This window comes from Dermacentor silvarum, chromosome 3, assembly GCF_013339745.2.
Source record: "Dermacentor silvarum isolate Dsil-2018 chromosome 3, BIME_Dsil_1.4, whole genome shotgun sequence".
NCBI lineage: Eukaryota > Metazoa > Arthropoda > Arachnida > Ixodida > Ixodidae > Dermacentor > Dermacentor silvarum.
In genome coordinates this window covers 186,897,289-186,922,192 of record NC_051156.1, presented here as the reverse complement: position 1 = coordinate 186,922,192, position 24,904 = coordinate 186,897,289, and the positions used below count along the sequence as shown (strand labels likewise).

General features: G+C 48.9%; 1 protein-coding gene across 1 annotated transcript; it reads left to right on the top strand.

Moving 5' to 3' along the window:
- Window positions 1-6,428: 6,428 nt before the first annotated feature.
- LOC125944106 (uncharacterized) lies at window positions 6,429-8,343 on the top strand. The gene has a single exon (XM_049664029.1). It carries the CDS (start codon window positions 6,465-6,467, stop codon window positions 8,340-8,342), a length of 1,878 nt encoding a protein of 625 aa, XP_049519986.1. The 5' UTR covers window positions 6,429-6,464; the 3' UTR covers window position 8,343.
- Window positions 8,344-24,904: the final 16,561 nt, after the last annotated feature.

Genomic DNA, 24,904 nt, shown 5'->3' with positions numbered 1-24,904 from the left:
CGTTGTCTTTATTATCTCCTTGATTAGTACCGCTTCAATAATTTTCTTTCAGTTAGTCTGAGTGCTCACTCGCACATATACCATTCTAGTTTTGTCCGGTATTTCCCTCGTTTCCCATGTTTTCGTTTCTCTTCCTCGAATAAGAATCGCTTATACCTTCTGCCACCCGATTCATGGCCTGTCTCCCTTAGCGGGTACGCGCCATAAAAGCGGGTCATCATCGTCATCATAATCACCACCACCACCATCATCGTCATCATCAGCATCATCGTCTGTGGGGTGCATTCAAAAGACGGGTGCGAATGACCCAGCACATTGCACAGACAACTTCAGTAACCCTCCATCGAGTGTTTAACAATATGTAGCATCGTGTGCAGACATGTCTTCAAGCCGGTGGCGGACATTTTCAGCATCCCCCGCAGTGATCACTGCAGTGCCGTAAGCAAAACTTCAAATTTAAGCACCACCATTTCCACTGCACAACTGCTTTTCGCGCACCCGTAGTATGTGCGCGACAAAATTAAATTTACACGTTTGGCGTACTGAACGAATACTGAAACATAATTTTCGAAGTTGTCGAAACTATATACGGCGAGCTTCTCACATGTGAAGTGGTGACCCTTTGCAAGCAGGAAGGTTGAGAGACTTGATTTGATACTAGAGTCGGTTTCAAAATGCCGGACCTGGCGTCATTGTCGTCCCCATGACGTCATGATGCAGATAGGAATTCACTGACTTCGGATAGCAATATAAGGCTAGGTATTATGACGTTGGTCATCAGGGAAAAAAAAGAAAAAGATGAGAATGTTACACACGTGTCTTCTCACTGCACACGTGCGTGGCAACTGCAGTAATCACAGGAACGGAGCGAACCGGTGAATCATGACGTCACAATGCATACCTCGTGGGTACGGATGCCGAAACTGGTTCGTTGAAAAAGTTTGGTGTTAAATTACACAGGGCGCTATGAAGTTTGCCACTATTTCTATCTAAAATTTAGAATGTTTGGACCTAGATTTAACAAACATGCCCAAAAAATATATTAGCTCCTGGCTGTCCAGAAGTCCCGTGAACGAGCGGAGAGGCACGGCCTTTTTATTCCGACATGGGACTAGCCAACAGCTAGCAGGCCCCCCTGCCTAGCTTCTCAGGACCTCAATAATGTTGTTTACTACTACTGCAACGAGTCGAAAACTTCATGTCCGATGTCCTTGGAAGCTAGGAGTACTGACATGCCATTTTCCGTGCCAATTTGTGCAGGAAATGCTGTTAAAAATAGCTATAGGTTGGGTCTTTATTTCTTTGACCATGTGATGTGAGCCTAGTATATTGCTAACCATTAACATGTTCAGACAAGACGCTGTCAAATTTTATAACGTGCCGGAGAGCTCGAGCGGGAACCTCGAAATGGCGCCGGCATTTGTTGCGCATTATTACGTACTTTTTTCTCTGCTTTTTTTCCGTTTAAAAACATCCGCTCACAGTCAGGTAGAATGTCATAGCATTCTAGAGGAGCGGATTGGCAAATTAACCTATCCAGCTTAACTTATTCCTCTTTGGTGTCATGCGCGTAATAATAAATGTTGTGGTTGTAAACGGCCCAAATGAAACGTTGGTTGTGAGGGCGGTCGTAGTGGGGATCATTTATTTATTTATTTATTTATTTATTTATTTATTTATTTATTTATTTATTTATTTATTTATTTATTTATTCCTCACAGGCTCCAGCTGGAGTATTTCGTGAGGAGGGCAACATGTAGCGAAAACAGGAGAACATAACTAAAACAACAAATCAAACAACTGAAAAAAGGCGTCGTTTAACATCAAGCAAACGAGGAACAACAGCACTCTGGTAGATAAGAAACGCGCATGACCCATGAAACTCCTGGCAAAGAAATGCAAACGTGTGTATACATATGCATAGCCGGCAAGAAGCGAGAATGACGACAGTGAAGTCACATGGGACAAATTTGACCACGTGGTATTCTTCGACATGAAAAGAAACCTAGTGTCGCAGCGTTGATCGCATTAAGATCCCATCGCCCTCGTCGCAACGACAGTTACGGGAAGTTACTGTATATGCTACAAATATACAGTAACTCTGACTGCAATTAAACGGCGGCCCCATCTGTCACCGGCACGGCAGAACACGGCGAAACACGCCGCGACGCGTCAGATGGCGCTCCCGTTTCGTTGCGATGAAATCGGCATCTTTTGAGCCTTGTCGTGGCAGATGACACGCACTTTCCATTGCTTTGGATAGGCGTTGCTTCAGAGCAGCAGACGCCTGCATATACGGGGTTTTGAGCAAACACTTCCAAAAATGTTTAAATGTTGCCTGTGGCAGATAGCACAATTCTAGTTCATGAGCTGGTCTACTCGAAGAGGCGGACATTGCCTGCACAAAAAAAAAAAAATTGAAATGCATAATCTACTAATTAGGAAAAATTCACTAATGAAGTTTTTAACTAATTGTCGTATGGCCCATATTGCAATTTACAAATTCTAGTCATGGAGTTCGCAAGGCGGATCCACTTGTGACGAATTCTCAGGATGAAACCAGTTACGAGATATTGATTCCCGAACCTTGCGAATAAATGCATTGGCGTTCCAGTTACTTTTGTGCTTCAATGCATAAAACGACCCTTTGTTAAGAAAGTAACTGGAATGCCAGTTCATTTCTCTGCGAGGTTCTGGAATTATTATCTCGAAACTCCATAACGCGGCACTGTTTTAGGGAGGCGGAGCAGAGCTCCCCGCTGGCCGTCACGCGCCTCCGGGAAATAAAAAATGATAATAATAAAAAAGTCATAGGCTCATAGCTACGCATGGGCCACAGCTTCCACCCTTTAATACCACGGACTTTGCTCGGCTAACCCCGAAATGATCTGCGGCCGCGGACCAGACGATGACCGCCCCGCCGTGCCCAGACGACAACTGCCCTCTTTCGTTGTCACTGATGCGTCCGCTAATCGCTTAAGACCAAGTCTTAAATATGGGGCTCACGATGACTCCTCCGAGCACGTCTACTCTCGCGCAGTGGGTGCAGACGACGAGGAAAAAAAGAAAGACACAGCGAAGCAACAACTCTGCTAATACAAGATTCAAATGGTGAACTCTTGGAAATGCATTAAACATGGGAAGGCATGCACAGCGTTGTCAACTGCACAAGGCAGTTGACAACGCTTTTTTCCGTGTAAGTAGCTGTTGATGTTTCTCAATGACTTGGCGCTGCCCACCCTGGTGGATCGGAAGAGCCCTCGTGTTCTCATTCTTCGCCTTCTTCTTTAACAACCATAGTCGTTCAGAGCGCTGCTCCTAGGCACCCGTTCCGCAATGCGCGTGAAAGGCATTCTGCGAGCGTCTGGCTAGGAGCCTGTGTCATGGCCACCTCTGTAAACGGGGCGTCCTATCGCGGCGGCAGACCAAATTGTGTCGAATACGCACCGTCTCCCGGATATTCGGGCTTTTAAAGAACAGGAAATAAGGTCCGGGAATGGAAAAATGCTCGGAAATCATTCGTCTTCGTCGTATTGTATGTACGGTACTGTTTGAGATGCGTCAGGTGGTTTCTACGCCATGTTTGTAAGAGCAAATCGCATTTGTTCGTAATCTCTCCCATTCACCACAGCAGCACCACCATATATGCAGCAGCACCTTGACTACTCGCTGCTAGATGGCGCGGCGAAGTTTTGCGCTTAGCGGGGCATCGTTGTCTTACGCTATACTAAAACTCTATCGAACAGCGTTCCGCAAAGATTTAGCGTGCGTAACACGCTAACGCTAACACAAACATTTTCCGCAACACTAAAACTCTCTTGTAATGGAGGAAAGAGACGCAGCCCTTCAGGGAGCACGGCGCAGAACGCGCGTTTGCTCTTCGCCCTGCGTTTGCTCCCCGTGAAAGCGCGCGTCCCTCACGCCCTTTCACTCGCACATACAGCATACGGCGACGATTTCATCGCCGTTGACGACATACGGAACCTCACGGCGACGCCGACGCCGACGGAAGAAATCCGCTTTGGAGTGTCCATATAATTGCTATCGCAATAAAAGTATTTAAGGACCGTGATTTTACTAGGGAGCCAAGACAAGCATGTATAGGCTCCCTAAGTATTACGTTTTCGTTACATGCGGTTTTAGCAAGCGACCCCCTATGCTATTCTTACTGATCGATAAACGTTTTGCGTCAAAACATATAGCTGCAGGCATACTTGCCTTGCTTGTGGAGTTGTTATTTTAAAGGACACGAAAACAAACTTAAAAATTATTTCCGGCAAATTTTTACATTAATGTTCTTTATAATGCAAATTATATATGAAGACAAAATTTGCAGACCAGCCAGAGCAAGTCCGGGGGCTTTGCAAGATATCGTATGTTAGTAGTCAGTATAATTTTGGCTCTATGGGCAATACAACGGCAGTTACGTCGCCTAGGTATAGTGTTTCCGCTGCAATTCTGAATTTTGTCGATACGTAATATTTTGAAGTGAGCATCCCTTTGCGCGATGAAGCAATCTTGAAAGTTATTTTCTGTAAAATTTTACATTGTTGTTGTTTATAATGCAAACTAGATATGAAGACGAAATTTGCAGCCTAGTCAGAGCAAGTTTGCGGGCTTTTCAAGGTATCGTATGTTAGCAGTATGTAGATACTGAGCTCCATGAAGTCGCGGACGCTCTTGACCATTGCGCACGTTAAAGAACTCCAGGTGGTGAAAATTAAGCCGGAGTCCCCCACTACGAAGTGCCTCACAATCAAATCGTGGTTTTAGCACGTAAGACCCCAGAATTTAATTTTTCCCCGGCTCCATCGGCAATCTGCACATACTTCTACTGCAATAGCGAATCTGTGTGCACACAATGTTTAGAAATAAGCATCCCTTTCCGTGTGTGGTATGTAATTCTACTTCCTTGTTAATATGCGAAAGGCAAACACCTGCTCGCCTTCACCCGTGTTTGCGCTACGGTAGTTGGTGAACCAGGACAGTGCGGATCCCCCGAACGCGGAAATGCCTAAACAAACAAAAATCACCGCATATCCACGAAGTGAATGATGATGAGTGGGCGAAGCACCGGGAGATCATTCGGGTAACCGTGAATCCCCCACATATTGCCTTGTGATCAGTGCAGCAGCACGGCGACCCCGGCAAGCGGACCCAGAGGCGGCGAGAGCGCGGGAAGCGGCGGCAAAACGCCTGAAACGTTCTCTACCTGAGGTTGGTGGCGCCGATGCTCGGTTCAAGCGCGAACTTCGCAAGCCCTCAGCTCCTGGTCCGCTTGCCGGCGTTCCCGTACTGCTGCAGCTTTGAGAGCCCTCAGCTCCGGGTACGCTTGCCGACGTTGCCGTTTTGCGGCAGCTTCCCGCGCCCTAGACTCCGGGTCCGCTTGTTGTCTGCGTCGCCGTGCGGCAGCAGCTTTGCGAGCCCTTGACTCCGCTTGCAGTTGAGCCGCCACTCTCGCCTTTTCATCCATAGCGGGCGCGCCGTTATCAGAAGCGACCGTTATCATCTATGGCTGAAGAGAGAAAGAGAGCGCGTCGGGAACGAACGCCTTTGTGCACCGCAGCGCCCCTAGCGGACTCCATGCAAACCAGAACTACGCACGAGAGAGAAAGAGAGCGCGCATCGGGAACGAGAGAGAAAGAGAGAGCGCGTCGGGAACGAACGCCCTTGTGCACCGCAGCGCCCCTAGCGGACTCCTTGCAAACCAGAGCTACGGACGACGGGCGACGAGGGAGGGACAAGGCTCGGCCCTAAGGTGCTTCGCCCCTAAAATATTTCGCAGATGTATGCCACTGAGAGAGAGAGAGAGGGGGGGAGGAGAAAACAGTTATTTGGGGTCGTTGCTCTTGAGGTCGAGTGGATGGTGTCCTCATTCCAGGACTCCACTAGTCATGGCTGGTCGACGAACTCGCTGGACGAGAGCTTCTTGTCCCGCCAGGATATCGCCGGTCTTCTGTACCTCCCATCGCTCAAATGACGTGATAGGCGTCTTTAAGTGTGGAGGTTTACCCCCACACCCCCACGAGATGTGGAAGAGTCTAGGGCGTGTGTCGCCGTACCAGGGGCAGATGCCGCGATATGTTTGTGGGTACATTTTGCTGCATCTGTGTAGGTTTTTGGAAGAAGACGACGAACGCGCGGAGCGGTGGTACCTCATAAGGGCTCCGTAATTTTCTTCTATCTCTGGCGGAATTCCAAGGATATCGCAACGATGTTTAGCTATGAGTGTGTTTAACGGTGCAAGGAACCTGCGGATACAACTTTTCTGGAAATCGGGTCATCAGGAAGAATTCTACAGCCGATTTTCTGGATCGAACGGAACAGCAGGAGTGCCATCGGCGAGCGGCGGCGGCCACGTTAGCAGGTGAGGCCGCGCGCCACGAGGAGCTTGAAAGCCCGCACCAGCTGCGCTCGAAGAGCCAGCTCCCACGACAGAGCAGCAAAACAACGCAAGGCACATCATGAGCATGGAGGTGGTGGTAGAAGGCGAAATCATTTCGCCTGAAGATTTTAAGGCTGATGCTGGATGGATGGAAAGCCACCGTCAAAGAAGAGCCAAGATTCTGGAGGACCTCAACGTCGAGGCTAGAAAAGACAACAAGAACAGGAACCAGGACGCAGAACAGAGGGAAGCCGCACGCGGTCGGCCACGCCATCGCAAGCAACCACAAGCACCGCGGCTGCCAGAATTACCAAAAGACGACATCAAAATTATTTTACGACCCAAGGAAGGACTGAACGTCTCCAAAACAAGTCACGTATCTCTAAGGGACAGCATCCTGAACGCAGCCGGGATCCACGTCAACGACGCCATCATAGACACGCTACGCACCAACAACTTCAAGAACATAATAATTATCAGCACGCCAGACATGGCACGCGCTAAAAGATACAACGGCATAAAAGCAATCGTCATCCAAGGAAAGAGGTACGAAATAATGGCATACGCAACGTCACCTGAAGACACTGCGAAAGGAGTGATACATAACATCCCAGAAGCAGAAAGCGAAGAAGACATCACCAAGAGCCTGGTAAATATACGGAACCCGACAATATTGCAAGCACGAAGAATGGGCAAGACCACATCCGTAGTAATAGTCTTCAAAGATGAAGAAGTCCCGTACTTCGTCTATTACAGGGGTACCGAATACAGGTGCTACCTGCACAAAAAGAAAAACGAGATCTGCGGAGCATGTGGCAGACTAGGTCACAGATCTGACGTCTGCCCGGCGCCGGAAAACAAAATATGCACGGACTGCGGATACAAGAATCCGCCGGAGAGCCATAGCTGTGACCCCAAGTGCGCCCTATGTAGTAAGGACCACCGTACAGGAGACAAGGGATGCAGCCAGCGCTACCAGGTCCCATTTCTCTTGAAGAAACGGCAACTCGAGAAGAAGAAAGCACAAGAACGCCTCGCCGAGGGAAAATTCAACAATCCAGGCATATTAAAGACAGTAAGGGAACGATCGGAATCCTTCCCCCGCCTACCCATTTCGGACAGCGCGCAAAAAGCACAAAACGACAGCAACAAGAAAACGACCTCCGACCTCAAAGGGCCGAGCTGCGACGGAACCCCTGCCAGCACACGGGCGTCGAGATCACCGTGGAGACAGCAGTCCAGGTCCAGATCCGGGTCAAGATCCAGGTCAAGATCCAGGTCCAAGTCCCAATCAAGGAACGGGACAACCGAGGCGCCTCATGGAGAAGACCAACCAAATAAGGTGAGCTGGGCAAACACGGTCTCCCAGAGCTCCACACAGCATACGCAAAACGATGCACTAGCCGAGGTACAAGCAGAATTGGGCAAACTTAAAAAGCTTTTACATCTTTCGTTAGAAGAAAACAAATTACTTAAGGAAGAGATCACCAAGCTTAGAAACAAGAAGCAGATAGATGACAACAATAAGATGGATACCACACAGATTCAAGAAAGTCAAGAGAAGAGGCCTGTAGCTAACGCTAACCAAGATTCCGCATCCCCTCCCATGAAAAGGAGGGCTACTGCCGAAATAACACAGAAAGAACAAGTAGTAGCCAAGCCGCCACAACCACAGTACATAGACGAAAAGTTTCTTAATGAAAAGTTACAATTGCTTAGTGAGGAGACGGATCGCAAACTAGAAATTCTTAGTAGCTCCATTAGTGAAGGGATAAATGCAAGCATAGAAAGAATGATGGCCAAATACATGGGAAATATTAATGCCAGACTTGCTGTATTAGAAAATGCTACGCATACGGAAGGCATGGGGGGACAAGTCGGTCCCATTAAGACCCAAAAACCGTACTCTAGGCCAACCGCAGCTGACGTAAACAGGGCTACAAAGGATAGCCAATAACGTCACCATGGCTACTAATAACACTTATACAATATGGCAATGGAACTGTCGCGGGTTTCGTAGGAAACGAGGAAACCTGCAACAGTTTGTAGATAATAAAGTTATGGGGCCAGTGCCTGACGCAATCTGCCTGCAAGAAACCGGATGCACTGCCAAATTATCGGGATATAAAACATTCTGTCAAGGAGACCTGGCCAATATGGATGGAAGTAACAACAAGCCTGTGGTTGCGACACTGGTCCGACGCAATCTGCCGGTCATCCGACATGATATAGGCACAGAATACATCGACCACGTTTTCGTTGAAATTATATCGGCAAAAAACAGAAACAAGAACAGTCTCTTCGTACTAAACGTATACAGCAATCCTAAGAAAAAACATAGCTTCGCGAATCTTTTCCGGAAGGCGCTAGATATAGCAAAAAAGCACACTTTAATAATAACAGGAGATTTCAATGCGCGCCACCCCGCCTGGGGCTACAAGTTGGAAACGGTGAAGGGAAGACGTCTATGGCAGGACGTTCAGCGAGAGGGTCTTACTCTGATTACCGACACAGCACATCCCACCAGGCTGGGGAACAGCGTGTGTACGGACACAACGCCAGATTTGACATTTGTAAAAAATGCTAAAGCTGATGCGGGATGGCTAAATCTACAGGAAAACCTAGGAAGTGACCACTACATAGTGGCCACCACACTAGTTGCAGGAACAACCAAGCCCAGAGAAGGCAACCAAATTAGAATCACCGAATGGGATGAATTCAGGAAAATAAGAACGGCTGAACGCGAATCCGAAGAAAACAGCAGCAACCCAAAGGACATTGAAGACATTGAATCCTGGGTTGAACAGCTGCACAAATGTGTCGACCAGGCAACTAAGACCATACCAGAGGAAGCAGAGATAAAGCAAGCCGACGCGAAGCTCCTACACATGTGGGAAGCGAAACAAGGCCTGCAAAGACGATTGAGCAAACAAAAGCTAAATCGTAACCTACGAAGACGCATTGCAAGGCTAAATCAGGACATAGAAAATTACGCGCACCAACTAACCAGACAAAACTGGTACAGCACGTGCGAAGAAATGGATCTACAGATTGGTCTCGCCAAAACATGGAATGTTCTTAGACATCTAATTGATCCAGATAAGAGCAAGACGACGCAAAAGCACAATCTAAGCAAGATAATCCATAATTACCCTGGTACGGACAAGGAGTTAATTAAAGAAATCCAAGACAAATACATAGGATCCAATCCCAAAGAAAATCTAAAGGCATACGCAGGGGCATATAACGAAGCACTCGATCGTCCTTTTACCGTGGCAGAGGTACGAGGGGCTATTCAAAATCTCCGCACAAAATCTGCTCCGGGCCCAGACGGAGTTACCAACAAGATGCTTCGTAACCTGGACGATCAGTCTATTGAAGCTCTCACAAAATACATGACCATCTGCTGGGAAAGAGGCAAAATTCCGAAACAGTGGAAAACAGCAAAAATCGTAATGATCCCGAAGCCAGGCAAAAAACTACAGCTTGACAACCTCAGACCAATCTCGCTGACCTCGTGCATTGGGAAATTGATGGAACACGTGGTCCTCGACAGATTAAACAGATACATGGAAAACAGAGAAGCCTTTCCACACACAATGGTGGGCTTCCGCCCGAAATTATCGACGCAAGACATAATGCTGAGAATTAAGCACCAAATAATAGACGGAAACGGCTGCTCCCGGATGGATACCAGGGCCATACTGGGACTAGACCTAACCAAGGCCTTTGACAATGTGAAACATGAAGCAATATTGGAAAACCTAGAAAAATTAGGAGTTGGGCGTAAGACGTACGAATACATCAAAGACTTTCTATCTGACAGAAGAGCAATTTTAACAATAGGAGGAGTGGCGTCGGACGAACTAGAGATGGGAAGCAGAGGTACGCCGCAAGGCTCTGTCCTCTCGCCTTGTCTCTTCAATGTCGCCATGATAGGCCTCCCAGAAATACTTAATAACATTGAAGATCTAAATCATAGCCTATACGCCGATGATATTACGCTATGGATAGCGGGAGGCAGTGATGGTCATATTCAGGACACACTGCAAAAGGCGATTGATGCGGTAGAAGCATACGTTGGGTCGAGAGGTCTGGGATGCTCCCCGCAGAAATCCGAGCTCCTGCTATACCAGCCAACGTCAAGAGGGAAAAAGAAAACCGAAGTCCCCAATATACAGCTCTTCGCAAACCAAGGACAACCCATACCGCTGGTTACAAGTATAAAGATCCTCGGTATGCGGATTCAGAACAACGGCTACAATATTGAAACCATCAGACAGTTAGAAAGCAATACATATCAGACAACGCGTCTTATTTCGCGCATAGCAAACAAACATCACGGTATGAAAGAAAATAGCTTGATCAGACTAATTCAAACCTTTGTTCTCAGCCGGATCGTCTACGTAGCGCCATTCTTAGACCTTAAAACTGAAGAAAAGAAAAGAATCAACGTCATGATCAGGAAAACCTACAAGCAAGCTCTGGGGATCCCGGTCTCCACTTCGAATGAACGTTTTGAAGCGCTGGGGCTCCATAACACCATAGAAGAATTGATAGAAGCTCACAGAACTGCCCAGATGGAGAGGCTCTCCAAAAGTCAAACTGGAAGACATATTCTGGAATCACTGAACATCAACTATGAACCCAGAACTGACATCAAAACAGATATACCTGCGGACATTAGGAGACACCTATATATACCCCCGTTACCCAAACACATGCATCCTTCGCACAACGAAGAACGAAGAAAAGAAAGAGCCAAAGCATTAGGAAGCAGGTTTGGTAATTCTAAAGATGTGCTCTATGTAGACGCAGCCGACTACGAACATCAAGATGCCATGGCAGTGGCAGTAGTCAATAATCGAGGACATGCAATTGCGTCAGCCACAATCCTAACAACAACGCCAGAGGTAGGCGAAGAGGTCGCCATTGCACTAGCAATGACATCTTCTCCCAAATATAAAATTGTAATAAGTGATTCCAAGACCGCCATATTAAATTACGCTAAAGGACGCATCTCGCCAAAGGCGCAAAAAATCCTCCAGGCTGGTTTCCACGGAGACCGAGCAAGGGGAATACAAATCATCTGGGCACCAGCCCACTCTGGCCTGCCAGGCAACGTGAATGCGCATGACGCGGCTCGAGGTTTCGCAGACCGAGACGACGTCACCAACACCAACACGGACGCATTCGCAATCCGCCGGTCGGGCAGAGATAGGCTGGTTTCCTTTAGGGAAATCATTGATCATTACAGACTAGCCAGGGCTAGATATCCGGCAGCACATTGTTCATTAAACAAGTGGCAATCAGTGGCTTGGCGGCTAATACAAACAAACACTTTTCCCAACCCCATTGCCTTCAGTCACTATCACCCAGATGTATACACAGACATATGTAAGCATTGTAACAACCGAGCAGATCTTCAACACATAATCTGGGCATGCCCAAAGAAACAATATAACAATAACTGTTCAAAACCACAACAACCCAGTTTAATAATAAGAAATAAGGAGCAATGGGAGGCCGTGTTGCTCAGCTCGGACCCAGATGTTCAAGCGAGAGTAGTCCAAATGGCTGAAGACGCCGCCGCGGCTCAGGGGCTGCCGGCCGCCGTCTAAAGGGGGGACGGGGGAGGCTTCTAGTCATTACCCCCTCCTCTAACAACATTTTGGACAAAATAAAGTTATTTCTCTCTCTCTCTCTGTGTAGGTTTTGGAATGTGTTAGCCTGAAGAAGTCTGAGAGCTACTGCCTCTTCAGTGCTGAACATTTTGTGAGGGGGAGGATAAATCCTGCGGTTGAGCCGCTGGATCTCGAGGCGGTCGCAGTAATTGGATGGCAGGGGCACGAAGGTAAAGCGTGTGGAATGATGGGACGATTGGTTTTGCCACGCTCGGTTGATTAACGCTCGAGCTAAGGCCGTTCGTCCTTTCGTTCCCCTCCAGTCTCGCGGGGCCCGGCGTCCACGTGATTTGATGGAATTCTTACAGCCTTGGGACAAGAATCTGAGCCGCCAGCAGCGGTGTTCGTTCGTTGGTAAAGTTACGGCAGGCATGTTGCGAGTCGGTAGCGACATGAGCTACCCTGCCCACCCTGTCTTGATGCTTTATTACTAGCGCCGCGGCTATGGTTTCAGCCGCAGCTGGGGTCTCTGCCCTGACGGAGGCAGCAAGGGTCAAGGAGTTGTCTCTCCCGTTTACGGCGGCTACCGCGAAGAGGCCCTCTTAAGGGTACACCGCCACGTCCACGTACGTTACGTACGTGGTCACCCTTGAATTGCCGGCGCTGTCTGTCGACAAAAGCCTTGCGGCGTCCTTCGTGGAGTTCATGACTTATGTGCTTCGAGGTGGGGTTTGCCTTGATCTTGCTTCTGACCTCGGGCGGGAGTGATCGTTGCCCATCGAGGGCACGGAGCTCCGTTGCTGTTGCAGTCCGGTGGAGAATGGCTCTGCCCGCCGCCGTGTTCTGTAGAATGGCTTTTTGCGAATCCATAACCACGTCCGTCAGCTCAGCGAGGGTTTTGTGGATCCCAAGAGCCGCTAACTTCTCGTTTGAGGTGGTGACAAGGAGACCCAGGGCCGCTTTGTACACGCCTCTGATGATGGCATCGACTTGTTCTTGGTCGCGTTTGTTTAGCGAGTGGTAGTGATACGGTATGCTATGCATTACTCTGCTGATCACCAGGGCCTTGACAAGGTGGAGCGTGTCCTCTTCTCGCATGCCCTTGCGGCTTATTGTTATTACAGCGAAAGTTGTATATGGCTAGGTGAAATGAAATACCGTTCGCCCGATGTTTCGCTAAACGTCTCCATTGGCTGCGCCGTCAGTTACGTCGTTCTCTACACCACACCCAAGCACGCGCGCCATTGGCAGCGCTGTTAGTGACGTCGTTCTCTGCGTCGTACAGTGGTGAGCACTGTTAGGGTGACCATCTCATTACTATTCACGAGCCTATAGCAGTTAATGTCTAGCACAAAATAAAGAAAACTATTATTTGTTTTATTGGCACCATCATTAGGCGTCGCATTCGGCACATTTCCCCCCTTAAGTAGAAGGTATGTTGAAGTTATGCCAACTTGAATACTAATGAGGTGTTCACCCTAACAGTGCTCACCGCTGATATACCTGCTCTGCCCGCAACGCCGTCTCCTGGGCTCGCCGTTGTCGCATGCGTTTGATATCTGGAGTTAGCTCGGCATCGTGGTTAGCAGCATCCGCCCGCTATTGACGCATGCGTTTCACTAGAAACACACACATGTAACCAATAATTGAGAAACGCTTAAATACAGCGTCGGGATTAACCCACTGCAAAACACCGGGGCCGCACATTTCTTCGCTGGTTAACCATCTGTATGAAGTGCTTGGGCGGTGTTTTTTTGTTTGTTAATCCCCGAGATCTGGTTGGTGGCGGACATTACAGTTTGGATGGTGTGGGAGGCTTTCAGGTTGCTCTGGATCCGAAATTCAGAATCCAAGTCTTATTGCTTTCCGTGATCTTCTGGCCCGCTAGATAGAGGTCGATAGGGCCGGGGGACTTGTACATTCCTCCTCCGCGCACCCGGATCACCTCGGACTTCTCGGGCGAGCAACGCATCCCGCTCGCTGCCGCAAATCTCTCCATGGCCGTCACGGCTTCCTGAAGGGTCGCTTCTCTTCGCGCGAGGGAGCCCTCGGTGGCCCAGAGCATGATGTCGTATGCGTACAGGGCGTAACCTAGGTCCGGGATCTACCGCAGTTCTTTGGTGAGCGCTAGCATCACGACGTTGAAGAGAATCGGGGAGACTATCGCCCCTTGCGGCGTTCCTTTGTTCGGCACGTCAATCTTATCCGATCGAGTCTGGCCTATTCCGATGGTGTCCATCCGGCCCGTCAGGAACGATTTGACGTAATTAAAGATGCGCTCTCCGCAGCTGATGTCGTTCAGTCCCTTGAGAATTGACTCGTGAGAATTGTTATCGAAGGTCCCCTTTCAGGTCGAGTGCGAGCAGGAGGTGTTCTCCTCCCTTCGGGATGCCCCTGAGAACTTCTTCCCTCAGGATTAGGAAAGCATCTTGCGCAGAAAGTCCCGGCCTGAAGCCAAGCATGGTGTGCTGGAAGAGGTCACCGTCCTCTATGTAATGTTGGAGGCGGGCTCCGATGACCCTCTCGTACAGCTTGCCGAGGCACGAAGTCAGCGAGATGGGACGCAGGGCGTCGATCGCGGGCTTCTTGCCGGCTTTGGGAATGGTACCTGGGTAGCGACCCCATACGACGATGCCACTGAGAACAATTGATACCTCAAAGTGAAGCTGTATACAAGCAACTTCTCAGACTCTTCACAAGTACTAAGGGTCTGTTTGTTATCAGTTATTACGACGATTCAACACCGGGCATTATCACAGACTCCATGGTCATACGGTCGCTTCGGGGCTCCCACGCAGGCAGCGATGCTGCACAACGCCGCCAGCTTTCACTGCCGCAGATGACCTGCAACGTGGAGGCGGTGAAATGCGGCGGGAGAAGCAACAATTGCGGATTGCTGGCAAAAAAAATAAGAAAAAAGAAATAAAGCCTTGTGAAGAAATTATTGTATTTTACAGTGAGGTACGCACGATAACTTTTATGTTTTAATCATTGCAGATTGTATATATATATATATATATATATATATATATATATATGTGTGTGTGTGTGTGTGTGTGTGTGTGTGTGTGTGTGTGTGTGTGTGTGTGTGTGTGTGTGTGTAGTAAAGTTGTTTGTTAGTTAACAGTGGTTGGGCCGACCGCCAGAGCAGCTAGAGAATATGACCCACAATGGCGTTCCTCTTCTTCGTACAATTATCCCCGGGAACGAAAAGGGAGCCGTCCTGCGACCTAACAGCTCCTCACTAAATGAGTGGTTGATAGTACGGCTTCAGACGCTCGTCCCCGACGGCGCATGTCCGAAGGCGGTTCAACTGGTTCGACCACGTATAGTTGACGGGGGATGCGCGTTCGACGATACGGTAGGGCCCTTCCTACTTGGGCAGTTGTTTTGGAGATAGACCAGGTGCAGCAACCGAGAGCCACACAAGTGCTCCAGGAGGGAAGGTGGGCGCAGAAGTGGTGTCACTGCGAGTGCTCATCTGGCGCTCTCGGTCATTGGAGGGAAAGGTCCGTGCGAGATCGCGGCACTCTGCAGCATGTCTTGCCGTGGTTGAAATGGGCGCACATTCAGATGCATCCGGCCGGTATGGTTGAATTGTGTCGATCGTGTGTGACGGGTGCCGACCGTACAGTAAGAAAAAGGGTGAAAAGCCGGCGGTGCTCTGAGATAGCGGTGTTGTACGCGTAGGTTACAAAGGGCAGTATGACGTCGCAATTTGTGCGGTCGGAGGCGACGTAATGCGAAGACGTGAGTTCGTTCCCCACCTGCGGCCAGTCGTTTTTTCATCCATTTTCATTAATTTATCATTTCTTTATTTCAATTAGTAAGTACAAGTAATTTCCCCTATGTTGTCCTTGGTGTCATTATTTGTTGGCTTCTTATGATCTGGCCTGTATTTGCTATGTACAATGACGAGATAGCTCTACAAACAGGGGAATCCTTATCGCGCAGGCTGGCTTGCGTGTTTGTATGATCACCATCACCTTGTTTTTTTTTTTCTTCTTGTTTTCTTACGCCGCTTGGGGGGAAAGCGCCGTCCGTACAGCAGGTTGCTTGAGTTTCCGCGTGGGTTTGGACAGGTATTGAGGGCAGTTGGGGAACCAACGTGGAGCAGCGACGTCCTTGAGAACCCATTTGTCACGCGAAATCATGACAACATCCCCGTTTATGTTGTGCACAAACCCTCTCAGCACGTCACTGTCGTGGAAATGGAGGTCGCACACGACACAACAACTTGTGAGCTGCTTGTCAAGTCGTGGAATTGCGCGCTGCCACACTTGAAAGTAAAGGACTGGTCTGCCCAGGAGTTCCACGACACCCTCACCCCCCCCCCCCCCCCGCCCTCTGCCCTTCCCCTTTAAGAAAACAGCAGTTGAAGAGGAAGGCTCAAGAAAGCGAAGGAGTAAGAGTACACACAGTGCCTGACACGATGGAAAAAAAAAAAAAAGCTTCTACCAGGAATGACGCTCGCCGCAATGGGAAATGGCGATGCTTAGTTTGCAAGAAGTTATGGAGCAAGACAATATCGGGCTCTGTGTGGATTCAGTGCACCACTCGTCCGTGCAGATCTCCTGAGTGTGCTACAAGTGTTTCGCTTGCAAGTAGAGGACTTTGTTATTTTCGCACAGGTTGGCTCATTTTGCACCGCCTGCTTGGCTAATTATGCCCCCGGGGGTTGGGGCAAAACGACTTACTTTTTTTTTCTTTTCAAACATAATTTTTATTGAATAGTTTTGCTAACTGCAGTGCCCTCCTATTTTCTTGCCGTAAAGGCATGCGCTCGAAAAACCTTCCTGTTGCATTTTTCCGCCATTTTCAATAAAAAGAAAAAAAATTTGAACCAACTTGATTTGTTTCTAAGGCACGCCTCATGGTCAGATAGTGGTTCTGGCACGCAAAAGCTCAGACTTTGATTTAATTAATTAACTTGCTACTTTTTGACAGTGATCAGTATTCTTCCTACTGCTTCCCTGCCCGTGTTTTTTCATAATTGTCTATTGCTTCCATATGCCATCATCTTCTTCGACTTGTGCGGGTTTTCTTTTTTTCTTCTTTTCTTTTTTCCAATGAAATGAATAGAATACGCCTGACGCATACCCACTCAGTTCCCGTGATCCATCCGGGAACACATAGTCGTTCCGCACTTGAGCAAAGGCATCTTCTCATGTCGTAAAGCAAGCTCTTCGTTTCCCAGCTATAAATATTCACATCGCAAATGACTATACTTTCTGTGCACCAACAGCATAACTGCAAATATAATTCCATGATGCGTTTGAGTCAGGTTACTGCACATGCCAACTTTTGCACCATCAACAATTAGTATTTCTTTTTCTTCGCCGTGGTTTTTCCCTCCTAAGTTATTTCTTATTCACCAAATAATGCTCTTTGTCGCGCTAGGTTCGAGCTTTCTTTAAGTATACTGTTACGTAAAACGACATAAGGCAGAACTATTTACACTGTATATACACTGCATGAGAGACACAGTAGCCAAGATGGTGGACAGCCACCAGCACCACACAGAACCGTCTTCTTTGTCGTCTGCCCCAGGCAGAATGTCTCTCTCTGTTGTGGTAACTTCGTAGCATTACCCCCGGTGGTAGAAGCGCCGTCTCGGTGCCTTTCAAACATTGTCGTTAGAAGGAGGGTGGTATGCTTTCAGTCTGCTGACATGAACTATGTCACTTGGAGCAATGGCAGGTGGCAAAGTCGGAGTGACGGACGGGAACAATGTCGTAGGGTGACGTCCGTGACCTGGTGGACGATTCGGTAAGGACCCGTGTACCGAGATCACAATTTCTCGGACAAGCCAGCACGGCGGAATGGACACCACCGGAGAAATAAGGCACCGGATGAGAAGCGAACGTCGTTATGTCGGCTGTCATAGAGGCGCTTCTGGGTCGCTTGCGAGGCCGACAGCCTACATCGGGCGATCTGACGCGCTTGATCGGCACGAGCGATGGCATCATGAGAAAGCCTCTCGGACTCAGGCATGTGCTCGTCAACCTGGCGGCAAAGAGCGATAACGTCCTGAATGTAAGAGACGTATGACTCGGTGGATGTCTGTGCACGAGTCGCAAGTTCCTTCCGCGCAGCAAGCTGCCGACCAGTGCTGTCACCGAAAAGGTCGCGGATCTTCTCTTTGAAAGAGTCCCAGCTTGTAATGTCCGCCTCGATCGTGCGTCTCGAACCACACCCGCGGTGCGCCATCGAGGTAAATAAGCACGTTGGCGAACATAAGGGTCGGGTCCCACCTGTAGCTGGCACTGATCCGTTCGTAAAGGTTGAGCCATTTGTCGACGTCGAACGCCATCCTGGCCGGAAAAAAACGCCAGGATCACGAGCAGGAGGCAGAACGATGTAGGTGGGAGCCACGGGAGGGGCAGCGGGTGAAGACGATGTGCCTGCACCGACTGACATGGTCGGAAGCGTGATGACGTGGCCGTTGCGGAGCTCCGTGATGGATACAGGGAACAACCAGCACCTAAACCACAAAGACGTTACGTAAAACGACACAAGGTGGGACTATTTATACTGTATTTACTCTGCATGAGAGACACAGTAGCCAAGATGGTGGACAGCCAGCAGCACCATACAGAACCGTCTCCTTTGTCGTCTGTCCCAGGCAGAATGTCTCTCTCTGTTGTGGTAACTTGGTAGCAATATTATATCCGCCGTTCTGTAGTTCCTGTTCCGAATATATAACTACACAAATAAATAATAAACAAAAAGGTCGCAGTATCGCCCGAAAGGCCAAGCATCGATTGCGATAGCAAATTACGCTATTAGACAGCTATGCGAAGTAAGGATGATAGATTTTATCGGCCTTTTAAACTTGTAAACATTTGCTTACCAACTAAACTAACAAGCATGGTGTCACGCGTGCACAGGCAAACGTGCACACATATCACTGGTTAACCACATACACTCTCTGTAAAAACGCTGGCGTGAGGAAGCGTGGCGGCAGCAGCGAGCGAATCAACCTTCGTGCTGCCACTCGCTTTAAAGCAAACTAAGCGGCTAGAACACAGCGCGCATGAAGCTATGCAGCCCTCGGCTCACCTAGACCCTGTCCCCAATCGCAGATCGCTTTCAAGATAGGGCCCACGCAGATACGGCCCCCGGTGACTTGCGCGCTATGGAAGACGGCGCGCGTACTCCCCGCTTTCCTCCCATGCGCGCGCGAGATCGAGCCACCATCCTCGGCTCACCCTTGCACGCTTTCACTCGCACCCACAGCATACACAGCCACGATGTTATCGCACTTTCACTTTATACGGAATACCACGGCGACGACGTCGACGACGCCGGGAATGCGCCCGGAGTGTCCATATAATTGATATCGCGATAATAAAAATCCTCCTGAGCTTTCACCTGAGCAGATTCAGTGCGTATAGGCTTTCTGCTGCTGCGCAGGAGGTCGCGGATTTGGTTCCCTTCCGCGACTACTGCATTTCGGTGGTGGAGGGTGCGTCAAAACACGAGGTGGTCAAAATCAAACCGCAGTCCTACATTACGTAGTCCGTTTGCATCGTTGCACGGCACTGCGTGTAGGTTACCCGGGACGCTAAACGCACTCGATTCATTCGCCTCCTAATATTTGACTAAGACACTGTGCATGGTGTCTGACAGGTTGTCTCGTGTCATTCGTGCTAGCACGAGCCGCATGCTATTTACGCGTACGAACAACCGACGCACGTGTCGCTGCTTTGTTCGGTGAGCGCCGCTTCGCCATTAACCGAAATCGATGAGCAAACGAAGAGGGGCGCAGAGGACCGCTAGCGCTGGACAGACCGACTGAGTAACCGACTGCTGCATGCCATTAGAGATCCATTACCTGCAGGATTCCTTTGGGCCGTCCGGACTTGTACCTCCCGGTGCAGCTAATAGCTGTTTGGGAAGAGCTAATAGCTGGAGAGAGCAAAAATGGTCGGTTCGCGGTGGTATACAGGCCGCACCGCGTTCCCCAAGAGGTATTGCCACGCACCTTGTTTTTTTTAAATTTTTTTGGTACGTTTTGCCGAAGATGGCTTTACCGAGATGTCGCTGTTATAGCGTATTGTCGCACTCGCGCATGAGGTGCCTTCAGTATGCAAAGCTTCGTAATAGTTGTCGCGACTTCAATGGCGAGAATGCGGGTTTTGTCAGATTGCACGCGTGACGTGAATACCCTTGTTAGTACGCGCTCCAATGTATTAGAGCACTAGATGCCTGCTCTGAAATGTACAGTCAGCCACAAAAGTTTACGGGACAATGAGCTAGGAAAAAAAAAAAAAAAGGTCGCAGTTTCGCCCGAAAGGGAAAGCATTGAAAGCGATAGCAACGTATCGGACGACTACACCAAGTAAGGTTCGTAGTTTTATTGTCCGCATAAGGTGCGGTAAGGGTTCACTTACTAATTAAAATGCCAAGTGTGGTTTCACGCGTGCACAGGCAAACATAAAGACATCTCACTTGATGACCGCGAACCCTCGTTGTCACAACGCTGGCGTGATGAAGAGCGCCGGTAGCCGTGAGAGAACGCATCGCGTTGCCTATCGCTTCAACGCGTCTTTGAAATTTGTGATTACGCGAACTCCAACACTAGGTCCCCGGCAAGACAGCGCATATGAAGCCACCGGATATATCGGCTCGGCCAAACTTTGCACCTGCCGCAGATTACCTTCAAGATAAAGCGCTCAGGCTGCGCAAGCGTTCAGCTGTACCTAGATAAATAAAGGAAAAGGAAGGGGAAGTGAAAATTGCTACTGACTGCAGTAACTGTCTAGCACAGTCTGCTGACACTTGTACCGAGGTCAGTTGTGGCGGAGCGAGTAAAAGGACAGGGAAAGAGAATAGAGTAAATGAGAACAATTTACATATTTGCAACAGAGCGACTAAAGTAAAAAATATCCATAGCTTGGCTCGGGGGGCGACTTCCTCAAGAGGGTTTGTCACCCGGCCCCGCACATCGCCACTGTTAGGTCACGTAGAGCAGCTTAGTGGCGAGGATAAACTGCCCGATGAAGTCCCACAGTGTTTTGTGAACAGCCTCCGGTGCGCGAGGGGGATTGCACGGCCATATAATAGGTGGTGTCGGAGGTGGTGGTCGGATAATAAAGTGACGGTCGGTGGTGGTCGGAGGTGGAGGTAATAGGAGGTGGTGTCCGGATGGCGAGACGCACATCTTCGCTTTTCAGAGGAACGTGGGCGGGCGGCAGACGGTGAGCACCTTTCGGTGGCGCCAACGTCACCTCCAGGACAAGGTCAAGGCCCATGCCCAGACCCCAGAGCTCGACCATCGTTGACGACCCCTGGCACGTCGCTCATTGGTATTTGGGGCCCCCGTAGCGTTCTCCTTTTTTTTTCTTCCAAATATTTCAATGGTTCATAGCTTGCACGATTGTGAATAAGTCTTGTGAGTTTCCTCGTTGTCATTTTCTGACATCTTTTTCTACGAACTGTCTCTACAGGTGTCGCCCTTAACCAGCTTTAAAAGAAGTAAGCCGAGGTGCAAGCAACAAAATTTCGCCGGGACGCAAGCGAAGCTTTGTGTCGCTGAATAAGATTTGCCGGTCAGCGTACATTGTGCAATATTTCACTTCTGCGAATTCGTAGCATTCTCTCATTCTGACTCCATCTCGAATGCCGAGAGTGGTGATCCGCTTACGCGGAGGGCCGTGGAAATGACGTTGCATAATAGCGCTGCGCTGCCTTTACACGCTACACTCAAGAGTTATCTTCGTAATGGCGTCCCGATCACGTTATTTCAGCGTTTGGCAAGAGTGTGCACGGTGACTTCAGCATCGTGTGAGCGAACTGCTGATGTCATCGACCTCTGCGTAGCAGCCTGCTTTATATTGCTGTGCTCCTACTTTTAAAGAATCTCATCACATACGGCGTGCCGCTTGGCTTCTTCATTGCCTGTCCTCTGCCGCCGGAATCCCATTTGTTCTTCGCACATCGTAGCAGTACACATGGAAGCCTTTCATTGGTCGCGTGCATATTGAAAGGGACCCGTTTCCTGAGAGTCCACAGAAGGAAGATCTTCTGCGTGCGTGCTTGCAAAAGCTGGTCGATCCAGAAGGTTCCATCATAACTCGCAAATAAGTGTCACGTCTCCTCTCTGTATTTTCAAGTGACGCTGGTTTCGTCCGACGTCTGGTGACGTGCCTCGGTGACGTTGCGAGAGGCGCTTTCAGACGGAGCCAATGGGCGACCTCGATCGCCAGGCTAAACTCGCCTTTACGTGGTTTTCACGTGAAATTACCGTGCTGGTATCTGAACATCACCGCCACGATGACGTCAGCCAGTGTATCATCTTATCACGCATACATTGTTCTGCTATCTAAAGGTGTCTGTTTTTCGCCCGTTTATCACTGGTTTCGATTTGTCGCTCGGCGCATGACGTGCCTGTCATGCTGTCACGCTTCTTGTTCACGCAGCTTCTCGACCTGCTAGTACACCAAGATGGCGGCCATGATGGCGTCAATGCAAACGATCTGTAACTACTAACCACCCCAACCGGAGGAAAAAAATGGAAAGAAAACCACCTTGTTGGCGTATTCTGTGCCGTACCCGAGCAAAATAGTGCTCATCCTGCATAAGTAACCTCACAGTTTGCATCGGAGAAACAACTACACTATGGAAAACGCGCGATCAACGCCGGGCAGCTCGTGGTTTCTCCGTGGACGAACCAGATGATCAATGTCTGCTATAATATATATTATTTTAATTAAATATTATATTATAATGTTACATTATATTATTATAATACAGTAATGCATCCATCAAGGCTGTGACTTCAGCCGCAGTGTCTTGAACATGGCGAGTTCAAGTAACCGGGTGTGCAGATTGCAACTCTGAATGACCTGGTTGTCATGAGAGTTCGAACATCGAATGAGGCCGGCCCAAGACACTACGGGCAAAACCATCCAAGAGGCGTGGTTTAGTTAGTGTGCAGGAGGGCAGCTCACCTACAGACAAGCCGCGTTGTTTGGATATTACAACGACGTGTGGATGCAGCTTATAGTGCATAAAAGAAATAGAAAGTTACGCTGTTGCCACGGTGTATCCAAATACAACAGACAAACGCACTGATTCTCCGCTTCTTCGATCTCGACCGTTTCGAACGATAATATTTGGCAGAAAACATGTGAAGTCTTTCCTATTCGATAATCTCTCTACAGCAAAATCTACCGTGACAGCGCTAAGCGCGTCAGCAAACTCACACTTGCACGTGACAGAATGGAGATGGTTATCTGTTCTGCGCATGCACGGAAACAGACGGTAGTGCTGCTGCATGATAGTGCCACCGTTCAATGCTTCCATGTATCAATGTTTCCCATTTTTTTTTTCTTTTAATTGGCTTATTTCTTCAAATTTCTATGGTGTTGCTATTGCAACCCCTCTTCATTTATTTTGTAATAGGCTTTATGCCCGATATACCTATTGGTAGTGCGCGATTACCTCCACTTTTCTCTTTAGTTCGGGGGAAACAAAAAAGCAAATCATGATTGTGATCTGATGGTCTGCCAAGTTTATGGTCCATACGATCCATGTGATTCTCAAACTATGATCCGCATATCCCTGGGGCTTCTGGTGATATCTCTTGGGAATCACATGCTTCTGCTCACGTCTGCCGAGAAGAAGCGTTTGTGAAAGGAAAGAACGAGTCATCTAGCGAGGTTTTCCCGACGACACCATTATGAGAAGTTGTGTCTTGAAGCCCGATAAAAATAAATTTAAAAAAAGGGGGGTCGATGCTAAATCAGACATAGGCTGCGTGAGCAACTTCGCCTGGCGTCAGCACCCACTTTCCGGTAAAACGACATAAGTTTTCAGACGTTCAAATCAAACCAGATATATATACTTGTTTTAGTGGCAAGTAACGTCCCCGAGTATGCCACCTGCAAATATGACAGGAACTTAGTTACTGTCACTGAAGTTCGATGCATGTTATCCTGTGCATACTTTTGCGTGAGAGGAAGAAACACGTTGCCCCGTGTGTGTCGTTTTGCTTTTTTGCCATTGATTGTTTTCACCGAGATATACTATATCATTGGCATATGTATCATTGACAAATCATTGTTATGTATATATATTTACGTTTCAGTGCGAGACCCACGTATCGTTCCAGATTACGTCACTTGTGTTACGTCACAGGTAAAGTGACGGGCACGTCTAAATGGGTTATGCGCGCACCGTGCCTATTCCACGCAAGTACCATCGACGATTTTGCAACTTACGGCGACGTGTATTACATAAATATACCGGCCAAACTTACGCAGGCTCATTGGGTTCAACAGTCGTAGACAGCACTGACAATACCGCCACTGTCATTGCCGAGTCGTACTTTTGTTTCGCAAGCGCGAGTTCACCCAACGAAGTTTCTGTCCAAAATAATCGTTCGTCTGATTGCCTACCTGCCTGCCTGCACACATCATTACGCAGCGACAATGTTTCGAATGGTTGCTGAATGCCATGTGAGTGAATCAAATGAGCCGCGGTGGCCCATGGCTTGAGAGCATCGGTCGGCGCCAAAGAAAGCGCGCAATGCGAAGCCATATATATGAACGGCTCGCCTTACCTTGCTTGACTCGGCAATTTCTGTTCGGCGCGAAAAGTGGTCTGTGGTGCGTGGGGGGGCGACGCCTCGTCGTCCGATGTTCACGGTTGACGCCCAGGTGACACGTGGGCGTCACGATTAGGACTCTTATTAAGAACACGCCATCACTGCGCTGGCTGTATAACGCTAATCCCGCGCACTGCCGTTAGACAAGCGTCGCCGCTCCTGTGATGATGGCGTAGGCACGTAGGCTCGGTAGCGGCCTTTCAGCTCAGATGATGGCACGTTGCGGTTAGCGAAGTAAGTGCCCGTCTGTGCAACGTTGCGTGCGGCGGGCGAGTAATTATC

Bases quoted from the DNA above. Each gene is read 5' to 3' on its own strand.
- LOC125944106 (XM_049664029.1), top strand. From the start codon at position 6,465: ATGAGCATGGAGGTGGTGGTAGAAGGCGAAATCATTTCGCCTGAAGAT.